At 33.7% G+C, this 16,399-nt stretch overlaps 1 protein-coding gene across 6 annotated transcripts in view; it reads left to right on the forward strand.

Annotated features, from left to right (window-relative positions):
• The window catches only part of CACNA2D1 (calcium voltage-gated channel auxiliary subunit alpha2delta 1), a 503,656-nt gene that overhangs the window by 302,758 nt on the left and 184,499 nt on the right, over positions 1-16,399 (forward strand). For all 6 annotated transcript variants that reach the window (XM_015134178.3, XM_015134179.3, XM_015134181.3 and 3 more), the window contains exon 5: positions 6,473-6,514. In XM_015134178.3, the coding sequence (XP_014989664.1) occupies positions 6,473-6,514 (42 nt within the window). The remainder of the gene's footprint in view (positions 1-6,472; positions 6,515-16,399) is intronic.

Raw genomic sequence — 16,399 nt, forward strand, 5'->3', positions numbered from 1 at the left:
AGCATAGTAACACATTTGGTGGACAGGGTGCATATAAGCCCTTTCCACTCCAATTAATTACCATTTGCATTAGGCTTTGTTATAAATCATCTCATTTGGTGTATCAGATTAAAAAGCATAACAACAACTAGTAATTTTATTTCTTCTCCACTCTGCTATGTGGAATCTTTGAAGATAATACTTTAAATAGACACATTGCATCCTTAACTGATCTAAGAAAATAAAATTATAATTTACATTACTTCATGTATAAGTAGGTATTAACTAAAGTTAATAGATAAATTCTGTGGATGTATATTCCTGATATTTTTCATATATATAAAGTAGTTAACAATTATGGGGCATACATTGTATGCCATGCCCTGTACTTAACACTTTAAATCAATTGTCTCTTGTCACATAATATGAATTCAGGTTTATCATGTCTTCAGTTCAGTTATATGGTAACACTGATCTCTAGATGGATCTGTGCCCATTTTTATTTTTTCTTTTCATCCTCTAAATTATGTGCTTTCTCAATATGTTCATGTTTTCCAAACTTCAAACAAATATAATGACAGGTAAAAAATACTTTTTTTCCTGGACCACTGTCTTAAAAGTGATTCACTCACATTCATGTCCCTCCTTGCCACTGACACGCACACACAGCCACACACACATACATGTTCCTAAGTTCTTTTATTCACACAGTGTTACAGTGCTGTTGATTGAACTCATCCCATGTACAACAGTTGATATGGACAAAATAGCAGTGGTTGGTAAGTCAAATTGCTACAAATGTATTTCCAGAAAATTTGAGTTATAAATGATTTTAGTTAAACAGTGTAGATGTTGGCCGGCATGAATCATTAATGTAACTTATTTTTAATGAAGTGTCTCTACAATGTTTAACCAATTGACTTCATATTTGGAACTCAGGAGTGATAAAAATGACAATAAGATTGCAATATTTTGTAAAAGTGACTTTAGCAGACAGGACAGTTGCCCAAAATTTGTCAGGCTGTGAATCATGTGCAGAGCTGAGTATAACCAAGAAAAGAGAATTCGTAGATTGGACAGGAAGTTAGTCTCTATTTGAATTTTGAATGTGTCATATATTTTAATTGTTGACTATAAAATCTTAATTTTCAGTTGCAATATTTAAGCCTTTTTCCTGGCAACATCTTAGTTCCATGGGGAAGTTTTGCATGTCTGCCTCAGATTTTTAACATAAACTATTCATCAGAGGCCCACATTTGTGGGCAAGTGGCATGCAAGGAGCTGTCACTCACAATGCACGTTTTTAAGATGGAAAGGCCTATTTTGCTCAGTTTTAATTTTTGACTCCCAATAGACAATGTGGTACTAAAGTAATTTATCTCTCAACTTGCTAGGGGATGTTTTAAATTTCAGTAAGCAGCAGTATTATATTAGCATGGACCATTTGGGCCAATTTGTTTCAAGGAGATAATAAATAACTAAACTGCATGGTTAAAAAATCAGAAACAAAACAATTTGTTCTTGTCATCTGGTGGTGCTTAAATTATGAAAAATAGCTCTCCAAAGGCTTAATCCCTGAATCTAGTTTGAGGCTGTTGCTGACTTTATTCTGTCATACTGCACATAATGCCTTGAAATCCACTGAAAACCTGTGTGTTTGAGTGTGAAATACCTTCCAACATGCTGTTATTTAATAATTTGCATAAAGACATTTAGGCTGAAGGATAATAGAGAAACAAGATTACTCTGTCATTTGTGCCTATGGTAATTAGTTTATATGCCATAGTTTTAATTAAAGTATTAAATGATACTGGTATAACAGTACTTTCTGGAGAAGGGACCGAGGGAATTTTTAGTAATAAGACAGAAACACACACATGCTCCAACTGATCAACAGAGGGGCAAAGTCTTGACTATCTTAAATTCTTAATTCTCAACTATTTTGAAAACTGGAAAGTTTTAGTTTATGTGGTCATGTCATCCAATCATAATGAGATATTTTTCATATACAAGAGGTCAGCTCCTTGCCACAGACAAGTTGGAGGGTGAACACTTGCTCCCTGTGGTCAGGGTGTAGATTTGATTCATCTTTGTTTCTCCAGTACTTAGCATGGAGAAGGTTGCCAAAGCAATTGTTCAATGAGTGGGATGTGGCTCCCTCGATTGATGTTGAAGCCCGAAAATCTCCCTGTACAAAATCTAAGTGGGATAGGAACAGGACACTGGGTTAAGGGAGAAAGAATTCAGCTGAGACTTTTTCCTCTTCTCCTTTAATTTTATCCACTTAAGGCATTTAACTTTTTTTTTTTTAATTTCCTCCCCTAATTTTCTATTAGCACAGAATTCATTTTAAGTAAAACTCATGTCTGTAAAAGCATCAGAACAGAATTTGGTTGATTCAGTGTGAATCGTCTTTTATTCCTAAGAATTGTCCTTTATCCCAATCCTGTTAAGATTGGTTCTGAATATATTTTGGTGACTCAGTGATTTGAAAAACTCCTAGTGAAAGACTGATTTAGTTAACATAGCTGCACATATCTTAATACATTTCTAAATGGCAAAAAGATAGCTATGAATGAATTGATATGAAAGAGAATGACTGCTTCTCCAAAATATGATTTTTCTCAAAATTATAGTTGAAATTGTTTCTGAGCCAAATAATTCTGAAACCTTCCAAACAAAAATCACAAACGAATAATTGCAATTTTTTTTTTTTTTTTTTTTTTTTTTTTTTTTTTTTTTTTTGAGAATCCGACTCTGTCACCTGTGCTGGAGTGCAGTGAAGCTATCTTGGCTCACTGCAAGCTCCGCCTCCCGGGCTCACGCCGTTCTCCTGCCTCAGCCTCCTAAGCAGCCAGGACCATAGGCGCCCGCCACCACGCCCAGCCAGTTTTTTGTATTTTTTGGTAGAGACAGGGTTTCATCGTGTTAACCAGGATGGTCTCAATCTCCTGACCTCGTGATCTGCCTGCCTCGACCTCCCAAAGTTCTGGGACTACAGGCGTGAGCCACCACGCCCTGCCAATTGCAATTTTTTTTTTTTTTAATAAGAAAATATGATGAACTGAGACGTGGAAAATGTTTTTATGTGGTGATATAAATTAAGTGCTCTTTGAATGTTTGGCATTTATTTTAATGTCATGTTCTGAAAAGGTGAATTTGGTTGACAGAGGAGATGCAGAGTTAGTTGCTTCAACTCATGATGCCCTGTATAAATTTATTCTTTTTAAAATTGATCAAGTGAGCTTTTCTGTTTCATGAAATAAGGGAATAATGAACTGTATATGCTATGAATGAAAATTTGGGGTTTGAGAAAGAAAAGCATATTTATCATATGAGGTTTATAAAAATGCTCCTAAGCCAAAAGCAATATCCCATTTTTGGGTGAAGAAGAAATTTAGTTTTAAGGTATTGGACATAATTGGTTGCATATTCCACTAAGGTCTATGTTCTCTTCTTAAAATGTGACAACCTGTCTAAGCTCGCATATTTGAGTAAATGCTTTCTCATTTTGTTGTTTTCTATAAAAAGTCAGTTTTGTTTTTTTCATTGATATTTTGACCATGTAAATGAATGAAATATTGAGAAAGAACTCTTTTAAAATGGAAATGTCAAGTCCAGGCACGGTGGCTCATGCCTGTAATCCCAACACTTTGGGTGGCTGAGGTGCGCTGATCACTTGAGGTGAGGGGTTCAAGACCAGCCTGATCAACATGATAAAACACGATCTCTAATAATAATAATAATAATAATAATAATAATAATAGCCAGGTGTGTTGGCAAATGCCTGCAATCCCAGCTATTTGGGAGGCTGAGGCAGGAGAACTGCTTGAACCGGGGAGGCAGAATTTGCAGTGAGCCGAGATCGTGCCATTGAACTCCAGCCTGGGTGATAGAGTGAGACTCCATCTCAAAAGAAAAAAAAAAAAAAATGAAATGTCAAATACTTAGTTATAAGAAAGGCTTATGGATGAGTATGGTTGAATATGGATGTTTGACATGCAATATAATTTTATGACTAATATATATTTGTTTCTTCAGTTTACTTAAAAACTCAGCATTTGGAATTATATGCAATTCAGAATCCAGAAAGTCTTGTACAAATTCATAATACTTAAGTAAAGTTTGCAATGCACCTTTACAATTACAGCTTTAAAAGCAACATAGAGTTTCAGAGTTGAGAGTGCTCATCATTATACCATGGATCCTCATAATATAGTTTCTGAAAGAAGAGATAAGTAACAAGTTTTGTAGAATGTTGTACACAAAAAAAGGTTAAAAAAACCATTTGGAAGTTCTCAGATAAACTTAGATATTTTTAATTCTTAATTTTACTTAATTTTAGTTTCATGCATAGCTCTTAACAGAATCAAAATACTTAGTTTATATCAACACTTAGTTTATATCAATACTGGCACTTAAAAAATCATACTTGTAACCCTTCTGACACTAGGTGAAATACTCTTAATCTTAGCCTTAATCAATAATGATTATTTATATTTTATTACTAGGAAATACATTTACTAACCATTAATTCTGGTACCATGGACCAAGTGTAATCCTACATACATAGGTTGTTTTATGCAGCTGATCTGTATCCGTTATTTTACCGAAAGAGTAGGAGTTGATAGGTTTGACTTATTTTTTGCCTTTCTTGGCACAACGGTGTGTGCATATAGATATTAGTGAGCATCTGTTGAAAATGACGATGTTGACCTACTTGAAATTCAATGCAGCCTCACCTTGTTTTCTGCATGTTCCCATTCCGTTAATATAAACAAGCAGATGGCAGAAAATAAAGTCTAAAATGAAGATGAACTTATTCAGTGCTTTAACTTTTCGTAGAATCCACATTTTAAATTGAAAATTGTCTCCTAAGTATAAACTGCAGAGGTACAAGCAGGATCAATAAACTAGTAATTAGGTTTGGGTCTCAGGTGGATTCAGAAGATTGTCTTGCTTTGTACATGTGATGAGCTCTGCTTTTTATTTTAACTGTTATGAAACTAATGCTATAAAAAATGTTTCAGGAATTAGAATTTTTATGCATGTTAAAAATTTTAGCTACTAAATAATTCTTTTGGAAATCAATTAAATAATGTAAAATAATGTAAAACTTTTAGTTATTCTAAATGAAATTCAAACTCATCGGTTTCAGTTTCTATTATGAATCATATGTTCTGATATTTATATCATTTTTGGTTTGTTTGGTCTTCATAGAGACCTCTATATTTTATAGAGTTTCAGTCTTGTGGTATGTTTCTCAAACAAGAAGAGGCAGATTTCTGTGATAAATACACTGAGAAAACACAATGTATTTTCCTTTTGGAGATGTATAATGTACAGTCATACATTGTCTCTGTGAAGTTCTGCCAGAAAGAGACAATTTTAACTTTATTATTTTCTAAAGCCATATGATCATGGAATGCTTTTGCCTGCATAACAACCATTAATATCTTGAAGAAGTAGTGATTTTTGCGGGGGAGGGGGAAAGGGACTACACTTTGAGAAGCACTAATTTAGTGAACTTTTCCCAAGTAATTTCTGTTTTAAAAATTGTGTATTATATGCTTTTAATAAAATTTTACAGCATCTGTGTGTTTGGATGTTTAAGAGGCAGAGAAAAATATGTGTTCACATCGTAATGAGTTTACTACTTGAAGACATGGAAGATGAACTATATCTTCAATCAGTTTGGAATAAGACAGAAATCAGTATAAGTGGATTATTTTTACACTGCATAGAACTAGCCTCAGAGACACACAGAGTAGTAGTTTTAAATTCCTGACAGTCATTTTATTAATCCATTTCCATTTTTCCTTTGTAACATAGTTTATAGCCCTAATTTATATTTATTGTATTTAATAATCAGGAACACTGATGGCTAGCAGAGTCATCCATATATATTTACTCTTGCTAGAAAACCAATGCTAATTCACCACTTTGCTAGAATATGCGAGTGTTAGTGTGAGACGATGTGGTATTTTTTACTATCTGAATTCCCAGGTGCTCATCATTTCTTATCTCTCATGAGTAAATTTCTGCCAATATTGTATAGATGCACATTTCCACAAGAATCATTGCAACACTCTATGTGTGTATATGTATATAAAAATCATGGCTTCAACAAAGTATTAAGACATGTATCTTACATGCTTCTTGAATTATCCTGTTCATTGTGTATTAATATATTGGTGTATATATGTGTTCGTGTATAATTTATTTTACTTACGAATTTTTCACTTATTTTTTCTTGACAAATGGGTCTCAGACGTACACTGGAATCTTTTTCCCAATGCAAGATGTAACATCACTGATAAACTGTTTTAATATGTTCTTAGAAAAATAGTGGCTAATCTTTATGGATCATTGTGGAATATATCGTGAAAGACAGATTACAAGGAGTTTATTTTAAATATGCACAAAATGTATTCAATATTTGATACAGTATTGTTTTTATTAAAATCAATAAAGCATTCTCTTTTTTTTGTAGAGCAATGAAGTTGTCTACTACAATGCAAAGGATGATCTCGATGTAAGTATTAAATATTTTACATTAAATTCCAAGAAAATTAATTATAGTAAAATGATTGGTCTTATAGAATAAATTGAGGTAGCAGGTTTAGTTTTTAAGACAATGTTAGATTGCATGAGCAAAATACTGGTTAGATACAAGATAATGAAGAACTTTTGTGATTTTTAACAACTTATTCTTGACATCTTCCTAAGTAAAAATTCCTTGTGTGTCTCTGGATCTGAACCCTCACTGCACTGTTTCCAGACCACAGTCCACTGTACCAACTGTGATACTCTGGACTCCATTAGCAATACTGAAAATAGCTATCAAATCCCATCTATCTATGTATCCTGGCTCCTGTCACCAGGGTTACCACGCCTATCTGCTTTGACTTGAACTTTGCACACCAGGGATAACCATTTACTTCAACTGCAATATGAATGACACCCCAGAAGCTGTGCAACAACCTGCCCTGCTTGTACAGTCTGAAACAAAGTAGTTGCTCTATATGACTTTTTAAATTAATGACTCTAATGTGCATATTTAAATGACTTGAAACATGGATTATTTTAGTGCTAATCAGTTACTTCTAATATTGCTACATTTGGATAGACATTGAGGACATGTTTTATTACTTAGTTATGGTGAAAACGTTTTCAAAGTTATCTAATAAAAGTTACACTTAATTTTTAAAAATTCTTGTGTTTGACTCTTAAATCAAAAAATGCCTATGTACACTTATTTTTTAAGACAAAATATTTGTTAAGGTCATCCTATATTTTAGTTATTTTAAGAGCTTGGGGTATTTTAGTAAACATAGCAAACAAATACAATAAAAGTATTGCATGTGTTTCACACATTTCTCATCCGAATCCAAATAATTGTATTTATATACTATTATATGGTATTTTCTTCCAGCTATTTAAAAGAAGAAAATGAAAAAAATATATAAAACGAGTGTATCTGGTCTTCAAAAAATGAGAAAACATGTAATGGCTTGATAATGTCACAGTTTCCCAAATTATAACAAATTATACCACCACCATCTCAAACCATACTACTAACCACTTTACACAACATACTTTACTTAGTTCCTACAACAATACTGTGAATGAAGAAGGTTTTATTTTCTCCAATTTATAGTTGAAGAGCTAAGAGTGTTGTGAAAAGTATTTTTTTTTCCCTCTGGACATAGGTGGTATTCCAGTGACATCTTTCCTCTTATCATGATTGTATATATTATTTTAATGACGTAGGAGGCTTATAAAGTACAAACTGTCAACTAAAACAAAATGTTTTAATGGTTTATTGATATCAAAATAAATACCATTTTTGAAGAGATGTTTAGTTTCACCATTATAACTAGCACTTGATATTTTTAAACTTATTTAAAAATATACACAAAATCTTCGTCAACCTTCCTGGTACATAAATTGCAACATTTATTTAATATTTAATTTGTAAAGCAATGACAAAGACCTATAATAAAGTGAATGGCATTGACATGCATTCCTCCAATTAAGGATTGCATAAAGATACTGAAACCAATACTTCAAATATGTATTTTTTTCTCTAAACGAATTAAGTTACATTTATATGTCAAACAGTTTTATTTAGGTTTGCTCATTATTTAGAAAATAATTTTTATTTTACATTGAAAGTGGTCATTTTCCTTTGTTCAAGATTTTAACAATTATATGTAAAATGTCAATATGACTTTGTAGTAACTATCACTGCAGTTTCAATCAATGCTTCAAAGTTGCCCATTTGAGCATATATGTCCACTACAAGTGGAAAAGTGCACGTGTTACTATTTGTAATACTTGAGTTGTTCTAATATGGTTACATAGTTTGCCTTCACTGATGTTCATTGAAATATTAAAATCAAACTCTCTTGAGAGAGAAAAAAAATGTGTAAGTGAACTTATTAAACTTGCCCTGTTTTTTCCATTTTCTCATCTAAAAAAAATAGTATCTAATACTACCGTGGGTTATATATTTATGCTTATGAAAAGGATTCTGTCTCTCTTTTCTGCCATGAGGTGAAATTTAGCAAATTAAATCAAAGCCGCATAAATAGTAAAATGTGCACATTTTAATTTAAAACTTAAAAAAGTGATGGTCAGCATTTGGAGAAAACTCAGTTTCTTTATATACAAACAATAACATTATCAGAATAATTCGCAAAAAGTGTTGTTTCGTGCAAAGTGAACTACAATAGGAATCAGAATAATTCATGCCCTAATCCAGCCCTAAAATTATAGTCACCCTAGGGCTATCAAAATTTGAACTGTTATTCTCTCATCTAAGACATGATACAGATGAATAGGTGATCCATAAAGTTCATTTCAGTTCTGGATATTCTTAGATTCTAATGAAAATATATACTTATATATAAAGAATATACTTAAATGGATAAAGAATATGATCACATTATAGAATGTAATAGTCAAAAGGAGGGAAGAAAATGACATTCATTACTCTTACCCTACTATAAGCATGTTGTTTTTTTGGTACATTTTTAAGATTTTCTCATGAACATATATGTTTTTTTATTTGCATGATTCTTTTTGTTGTTGTTGTTGTTTTGTTTTTTGTTTGTTTGTTTTTTGAGACAGTCTCACTCTGTCGCCCAGCCTGGAGTACAGTGGCGTGATCTCGGCTCACTGCAAGCTCCGCCTCCCAGGTTCACCCCATTGTCCTGCCTCAGTCTCCCAGGTGGCTGGGACTACAGGCGCCCGCCACCACACCCAGCTAATTTTTTGTATTTTTAGTAGAGACGGGGTTTCACCGTGTTAGCCAGGATGTTCTCGATTTCCTGACGTCGTGATCTGCCCACCTCAGCCTCCCAAAGTGCTGGGATTACAGGCATGAGCCACCGCAGCCAGCCCTGCATGATTCTTTAAGTACACAAGTTATTAAGTGGCATAATCATTTTTTATCTTGTGAAATAGTTGGATCATTCTTTTGAGTTGATATAACACGATTCAATTAACCCCACTTCTATCTTGGAGGTTAATTTTCCTTTGTGATTATTCACATGAATATCAATACATCTTTACACATAAACATTTTTCTTCAACGTTTTAAACTTATTTTTAGGATAGATTCCCAAAAGTGGGAATTTTTGACATTTTAATGAATTTTGATACATAGTGTAATGTCACTTACAAAAAGGACTGGACCAAGTTCTACTACCATTAATGTACAGAGACATTATTTCCTCATAGGCTGCTGAGCATTATATTAAAAGATAAACTAACACATTGAAATAGTTTTTCACTGTTTTGATTACTTATCTTCCAGTATTCAGATTTTGCCCCCAACATGGGAAGCCCACGTTTTTTCAGGCTCATTGACTTGGAAAAGTTTCTGAGCCAAAGTGAGGTTGTTTACATATCTGTGAAATCTGTACATTAATGTGCATTTCTTAATACTGGGTAAAATATTATTTTACACAAACAAATCTGAATATTGCTGATATATGTAAGCACTATGTAAATATTTATTGCATTTGGCCATATTTATGGCTGTCATTGCTCACGTAAAGCAAGAATATAATTTGTTAAGAGAAAGCATGGAAGGAATTACATGAGGAAATATAATTTTACTTGTAGAAGACTTTATAAAATAAAAATACCAATAAATTATCATGTCAAATCAACCTGAATGTGAAATACAAAGTTAATCCTTGTGACATAATTCAGTTTTCGGTATTTGGAATATTTCATGTGAATTTTTCTCAGAATTTGTAAGAACTATATGATAATTTATTGTATACTAAAAATTTTTCATTGGACAAGCTCAAAGTGCTTTTGAATATATTGCTAATGCTCTTATAAGATCTTAAACATTGAATCAAAATGAATTATGTTGTATTTATTAGTATATCAGTTAGTCTGTTTGAGAGATAACTAAAGTAAAAATGGCCAAAATTAGACAGAAGTTGATTCCTCTCTAGGAACGTTCTGGATACATTGGCTAATATGGCAACTCCCTGTCTTTCCAGGCTTCCAGGTTCTTCTCCCCTATTCTCTACTTTCCACATTGTAGCTGCTCCATGTTGTGCTCCAAGATCGATGTTCCAATATCCATGATTCTTTTGATGTTCTAGATTAGAGGAGAGAGGCAAGTGACATGGGAGCCACACCCTTTGCCTTTAGGGGCATGTCTCAGAGTTTGCATACATCACTTCTATCTGTGCCCATTGTCAACAACTTAGTGACCAGCCTCGAATGGTTGCAAGAGGATATGGAGTACTTTTTTCTCCCAACCCTTGACCCATGTGTATATATCCAACTAACACGTAGAGTTATATTACTAAAGAGAGAAGGGAGAGGATAGTAGTTGAGAAGAAGGTCATTAATTAGCAGTTTCTGCGCATATCTTGAATTTGTTCTTCTTGACATGTTAAAGTTAGTGCAAACACTCCACTCATTCATCTGAGTGACTGTTATCTTTTAAATATAATCAAACCCTTTGTGGGAGATAATTCTTTTATAGTAAAATGAATATAAAATTAGGTTCTGTACTGAGATTTTTCTAATATCTTCTAATGTATTTTGATAACTAATGATCAAATTGTTTTCTGCAATAGAAATATTTACTATCTTACAGTGAAAGTTAAGAACTGTAAGTACATGTTGCACTTTGATATTCTAGTTAACGATTTTCAGTGTTTATATTTTTTTAAAAAGATTGTTACCTATCTCATGAAGTTAAACTCCTACGGATGATGAAATTTATTCACCCTCACCAAAAGTTTTGCAATAGGGGGTAGATTTAATTGGATCTTTTATTTACAACTTTATATATGCATTGCTTGATATTTTATATACTAGGTGTTTACAAATCATAATGTCATCACATTGCTTTTGTTTGAATTTGGCTACTATCACTGTTCTTGGCTCTCACTTTTCTACATACTAGTTTAGCTATGTATTTTTATTGTTCAAATTCTACAATGTCATATTCCTCATTAAAAATGTGTCATTTGAGAGTATAAAATGTAATTTTACAATCTCATATATCTACATCAACTATCTAATAAAACAATGCGGCTAATTGGCATACTAACTGCTGAGATAACATTATTAATAAATTTAATCCTCAGTATGTTTCAATGGGGATTAATATCTGAGGGCTGTTGAAATAAATTATGGAGAAATTAAATTTACCCAAGTTTATCTGTATAAAGAATGATTCGTGAATCAAGCAGTAATCAAAACTAGGAGAGAGCCCCACCCAGGCAGTATTTATAGACAGACAAAGGAAGTGATGTACAGAAACAGCTTGATTGGTTATAGCTGGACATTTACCTTACTTGGGCATGATGTAGCATTTGCCCTCTGTGGATATAATCTGATCACTGGGCAGCCTGTGATTGGCTGAAACTCAGCTGCTATGATTAGCTGAAGCTCAGCTATTAGTTACAAGAATATACTTTAAAAGTAGGTTGCAGTTTGTTAACATACTAAGTTAGGTTGCAGTTCACTACATAGAAATTCAAAATATAAAATAAATACATAAATATATATGTATACTTATATAAAAATATATATGTATAATATGCATATATGCATAATGTATAAAAATATACATATATAATATGTATATAGAAATACAAAATACAAAATAACATTATAACCCTAGAACAAATTTAACTTAAAAGAGCTGGCTGGGCGCGGTGGCTCACATCTGTAATCCCAGCACTTTTGGGAGGCTGAGGTGGGCAGATCATGAGGTCAGGAGATTGAGACCATCCTGGCTAACACGGTGAAACCCTGTCTCTACTAAAAAAAAAAAATTGAAAAAAAAATTTTGGCTACTCGGGAGGCTGAGGCAGAAGAGTGTGAACCCAGGAGGCGGAGCTTGCAGTCACGCCACTGCGCTCCAGCCTGGGTAACAGAGCGAGACTCCCTCTCCCCCACGCCCCCCCAAAAACAAAGTGCTAAATAAAGTTTCTATTTTAAATGTTATACCTCCTGGGTATAACTAAAAGACTATAAATGCTGAGGCTCTGGTTATTATTTTTAACTTTTTCACCAGTTCCGCTGGAGATGATTCGTTTTCCAACTCTTAAGACTGGTGGATTAGTGATCATTTCCAGTATTTCCTAGTAGTCACATCAATCATTTCCTTTCACTGCTCTAATACAATCATCTAAGTTTAGACATTGGTCTCAAATATGTTCTTAAGAGCTATTGAAATTATCTCATTTTATGATTATAAATTTTAAATATACATTTAATTATGATACATTATTATATACATTTATAAACATTATATTCATATATCTTTTTCCATTGCCAAGATCTTTATCACTTATTACTGACTCTCTTTTTGGTTTTTAATACTCTGCAGAAACTTTACCAGAAACTTTCCTAAGTGGAACATACAATGTTTGGCAGTGAAATGAAAGTTTTTCCTTCTTGAAGGCACAGCCAATCTTTGTGAATTATTATCTTGAGGTCCCTCCTTAAGAGTGTAAGTTCCCAGAGAGCAGCTCTTACACATTTATAGCAGCTGACATGACTCTTACAATATCGCGTACACATTGTAATCACTCAAACTTTCTTTCCCAGTAAATCTAAGTTATTTCACACAACTGTAAAAGGAATGTTCTTAAGTATAGTTTAAGAACACGTCATAATCATATTCCAGACTTACTTCCCCATTTTTGTTCCCCATACTTTCTATTTTTTTTCATACTTTCATTTTTAGACCCTTTCCCTGCTACCCCCAACCTTAGCCCAGACCTGTGTAGGTCTATAATCTAGAGGATTGACAATGAAATACATACCTTGAAGAAAATGCTTGCCCTACTGTTGACCAGTGACGGGACCACATGTTTTATATCATTGTCACTTCCGTAGTTACAAATATGACAGCACGTACTTGGGGAAAAAAAAATCTGTACCATCAGACTACTTCCCAGTCTTGAGACTAGATAGGCCTTTCTTCATTTAAGACTAATAAAATAAATTCTAGTCAATGGAGAAATCCATGAGAGATTCAGTAACGGTAAAGTAAGTATTAGAGACACAGAGGAAAATTTTTCTCTAAGATAGTATTACTTCAGATGTGTCAGGCAGAAAGGCAAACAACATTTAATATATGCTTACTGTCCCCAGAGAAAGGCCCAATCAATGATCTATAAAAAGTAGACTAAAACCATCAAAATGAAAACCACTGAAACAAAATTCTCATTGGAGAAATTAACAAATTTGACAATGTGAATTATTTATCAATAATCCTCAGAATAAGTTTGAGAAGTACTCTTCGAGTGCCGGAAAAGTAAAAAAAAAAATGTGGGAACAAAGTTAATAAATATGAAGGTCAGAATTCATAGGTGTATTCATAAGTCCTGTCTTCCCAGAGATCAAGTCAAAGCACAGGTATCAGATATAATCATCAAGGATTTAATGGAAGAAAACATTCAGGTCTGCCAAGAAATCTGTATATAATTGTAGGTCTGGAAGGCCTGCAGTGATTCAGACAAAGATTTTTAAAAGTCAAGAACATTTATACCAAAAACTTGCTCAAGGATATTCAAGAGGAGATTTCTAGTAGGCTGCTAAGTATTTAGTTTGGTTGCTTAGGAGAGTGGCCTAGAATAGAGTTTTATGTTTAGCTTATGAGGGGAATTTGAAAACAAGTGGCTGAAATTCCCTGAGCAAGTGTGAAGTTACATATATAGCAAGGCCAGATTCATCTACAGATAAATTTTGGCATGCTTATACAAAGTTAAAAACAAAATGAATTTGAATACCTTTGGATATAACATATTCTCCAGCCTGCTGTAATACCAGTACTCGTTAGTGTCTTTCTTTCAGCCTGCTTCACACATCTACACAACATTAAAAAAAAAATTACCTTAAGACAGTACAAGATAGACTCCTCAGAACACCAGCATTTAGGGGAATGTGGGGGCAGGGGAGGGGAGTATGGGATATGAGTAGTTAGAGATGAAGTAGTAGCAGCCTTCATAATAGAAGTAAATCATACAGAGAAGGTCATGAGATTAGTACCTGTTGGCATCAGGACGAAATTTGGAATTTCCTGATTTCTACTGTTCTTTTGTGTTTATTAGGCTGGTGTAGCACCAGGTTCACGTTTATATAGAAAGAAGGATACATTCGAGTGTAATCTATTGATTTTGTTCATTATAATGATGATGCATGGCCTCAAAGGTAAAGCAAGTATTTAAAGTTTATCAATGCTTCCTTTAGAGTGAAAGCTTTCTATTAGCTGCATCTGAATTAGTCAGCTTGTGGGGAAGTTTAAGCTCCTCAAGGACTCTGGTATAAGACAATTCCAGAAGGGCATTTTATAGTTATCTACATTCCTCTACTTAGATCAATGCTATTTATATTCACCTTGTGGCTATAAAATAAATACTGACAGCCAGATTTAGTTAAAGCAGTGGCTGAAATTAAGTATAGAATTAATGTCTCCTTACGATTGGATAATATAAAAATTATGGCTCTAAATAGATTTTCCTCTTGAAACTTAAAAACACAGGTAGAGGCCAGGTGTGGTGGTGCACACCTGTAATCCCAGCCCTTCAGGAGGCTGAGGCAGGCAGAACCCATGATCTCAGGAGTTTAAGACCAGCCTGGGCAATATGGCAAAACCCCGTCTGTACAAAAAACTACTAAAGTTAGCCAGACATGATGGGGTCCACCTGTAGTGCCAGCTACTTGGGAGACTGAGATGGGAGGATTGCTTGAGCCCGGGAGGTCGGGCCTGCAGTGAGCTGATATTGTGCCACTGCACTCCAGCCAGGGTGACAGTGGGACCCTGTCTCAAAAACAAACAAAAAACCTCAGAAAACAAACAAACAAACAAAATATGCAGGTATAACTGGGATAAATTATTGGATGAGCCGTGATTCTCATGGAAGGATATAAGGCACATATGGCCTTATTCGATATTTAAGACAATCTTTCCTGTGTCCAGTTAACTTATGCCAGATAATGTTAACATGACTAATCATGTTAGTTGCCTGATCATGATACCATACAATTCTTCCAATCAAATGCTTTACTTAAAAACCCAATTTAAGTAATAACTCTCTCTTTAAGCCTTCCTTGTTTTTTTTTTTTTTTCTCTAGTCAGCAAATGGTAGTCCTTCCTATGAGCATTCTAAGCAACTTGTAATGCATTTCTGGCTTTAATGGTACAATACCTTATACGATAGAATGTGTGTACAGGATCTGGTCTTCTCTACTAAATTTTTTAGCAATTTGAGGTGGAAATAATATTTAGTTTCTTTTATAGTATACAGTAGTTGCTGAGATAATGCTTGTTAAATTTGTGTATCCATACTATTTTCATAGTGTTTATGAAGATGTGTTCACCTTTTAAAGAGGTGCTGTATTGTAAGCATGGTGGAAATGAAAATGTTAATTTTGCTTCAAGGTTACTGGAAGCAAAATTAAGATAGGAAATAGTAAAGCCAGCTTTTACTATGGATGATATTTCAATTAATGTGTAAGATAGACATTTGCTTCCTTAATTTCATCTAATGGGACTAGATGCAGATGAGAGTGGCAGTGGACACTGTTTCCTCATCTTCTCTCCTTTGTCCCTGGGGACAGCCATCAAGACTAAGAGGAGAGTTAAAACAGACAATGTAGTTTTTCCCATGTCCAAAATAAATTGAAGTTGGAGAATAAGTGGTGGAGTTAGAATATTTGTCTATAATTACAAGTGATGTAAGTGTCAAGATTTTTGGTTCCAAGTATGGACAGATATGATAAGCTAATTTAGCATGAATATTTGTGAAACATGAACTCTGGCTTATGTCCCGTTGCTTGATGCACAGAAAGCCAGTCACTGAGACAAAGAATATTGCCAGGGAAGAAAGCTTTATTTGGGTGTTGCAACTGAGGAGATGGG

Source organism: Macaca mulatta, chromosome 3 (genome assembly GCF_049350105.2).
Source record: "Macaca mulatta isolate MMU2019108-1 chromosome 3, T2T-MMU8v2.0, whole genome shotgun sequence".
Lineage (NCBI taxonomy): Eukaryota > Metazoa > Chordata > Mammalia > Primates > Cercopithecidae > Macaca > Macaca mulatta.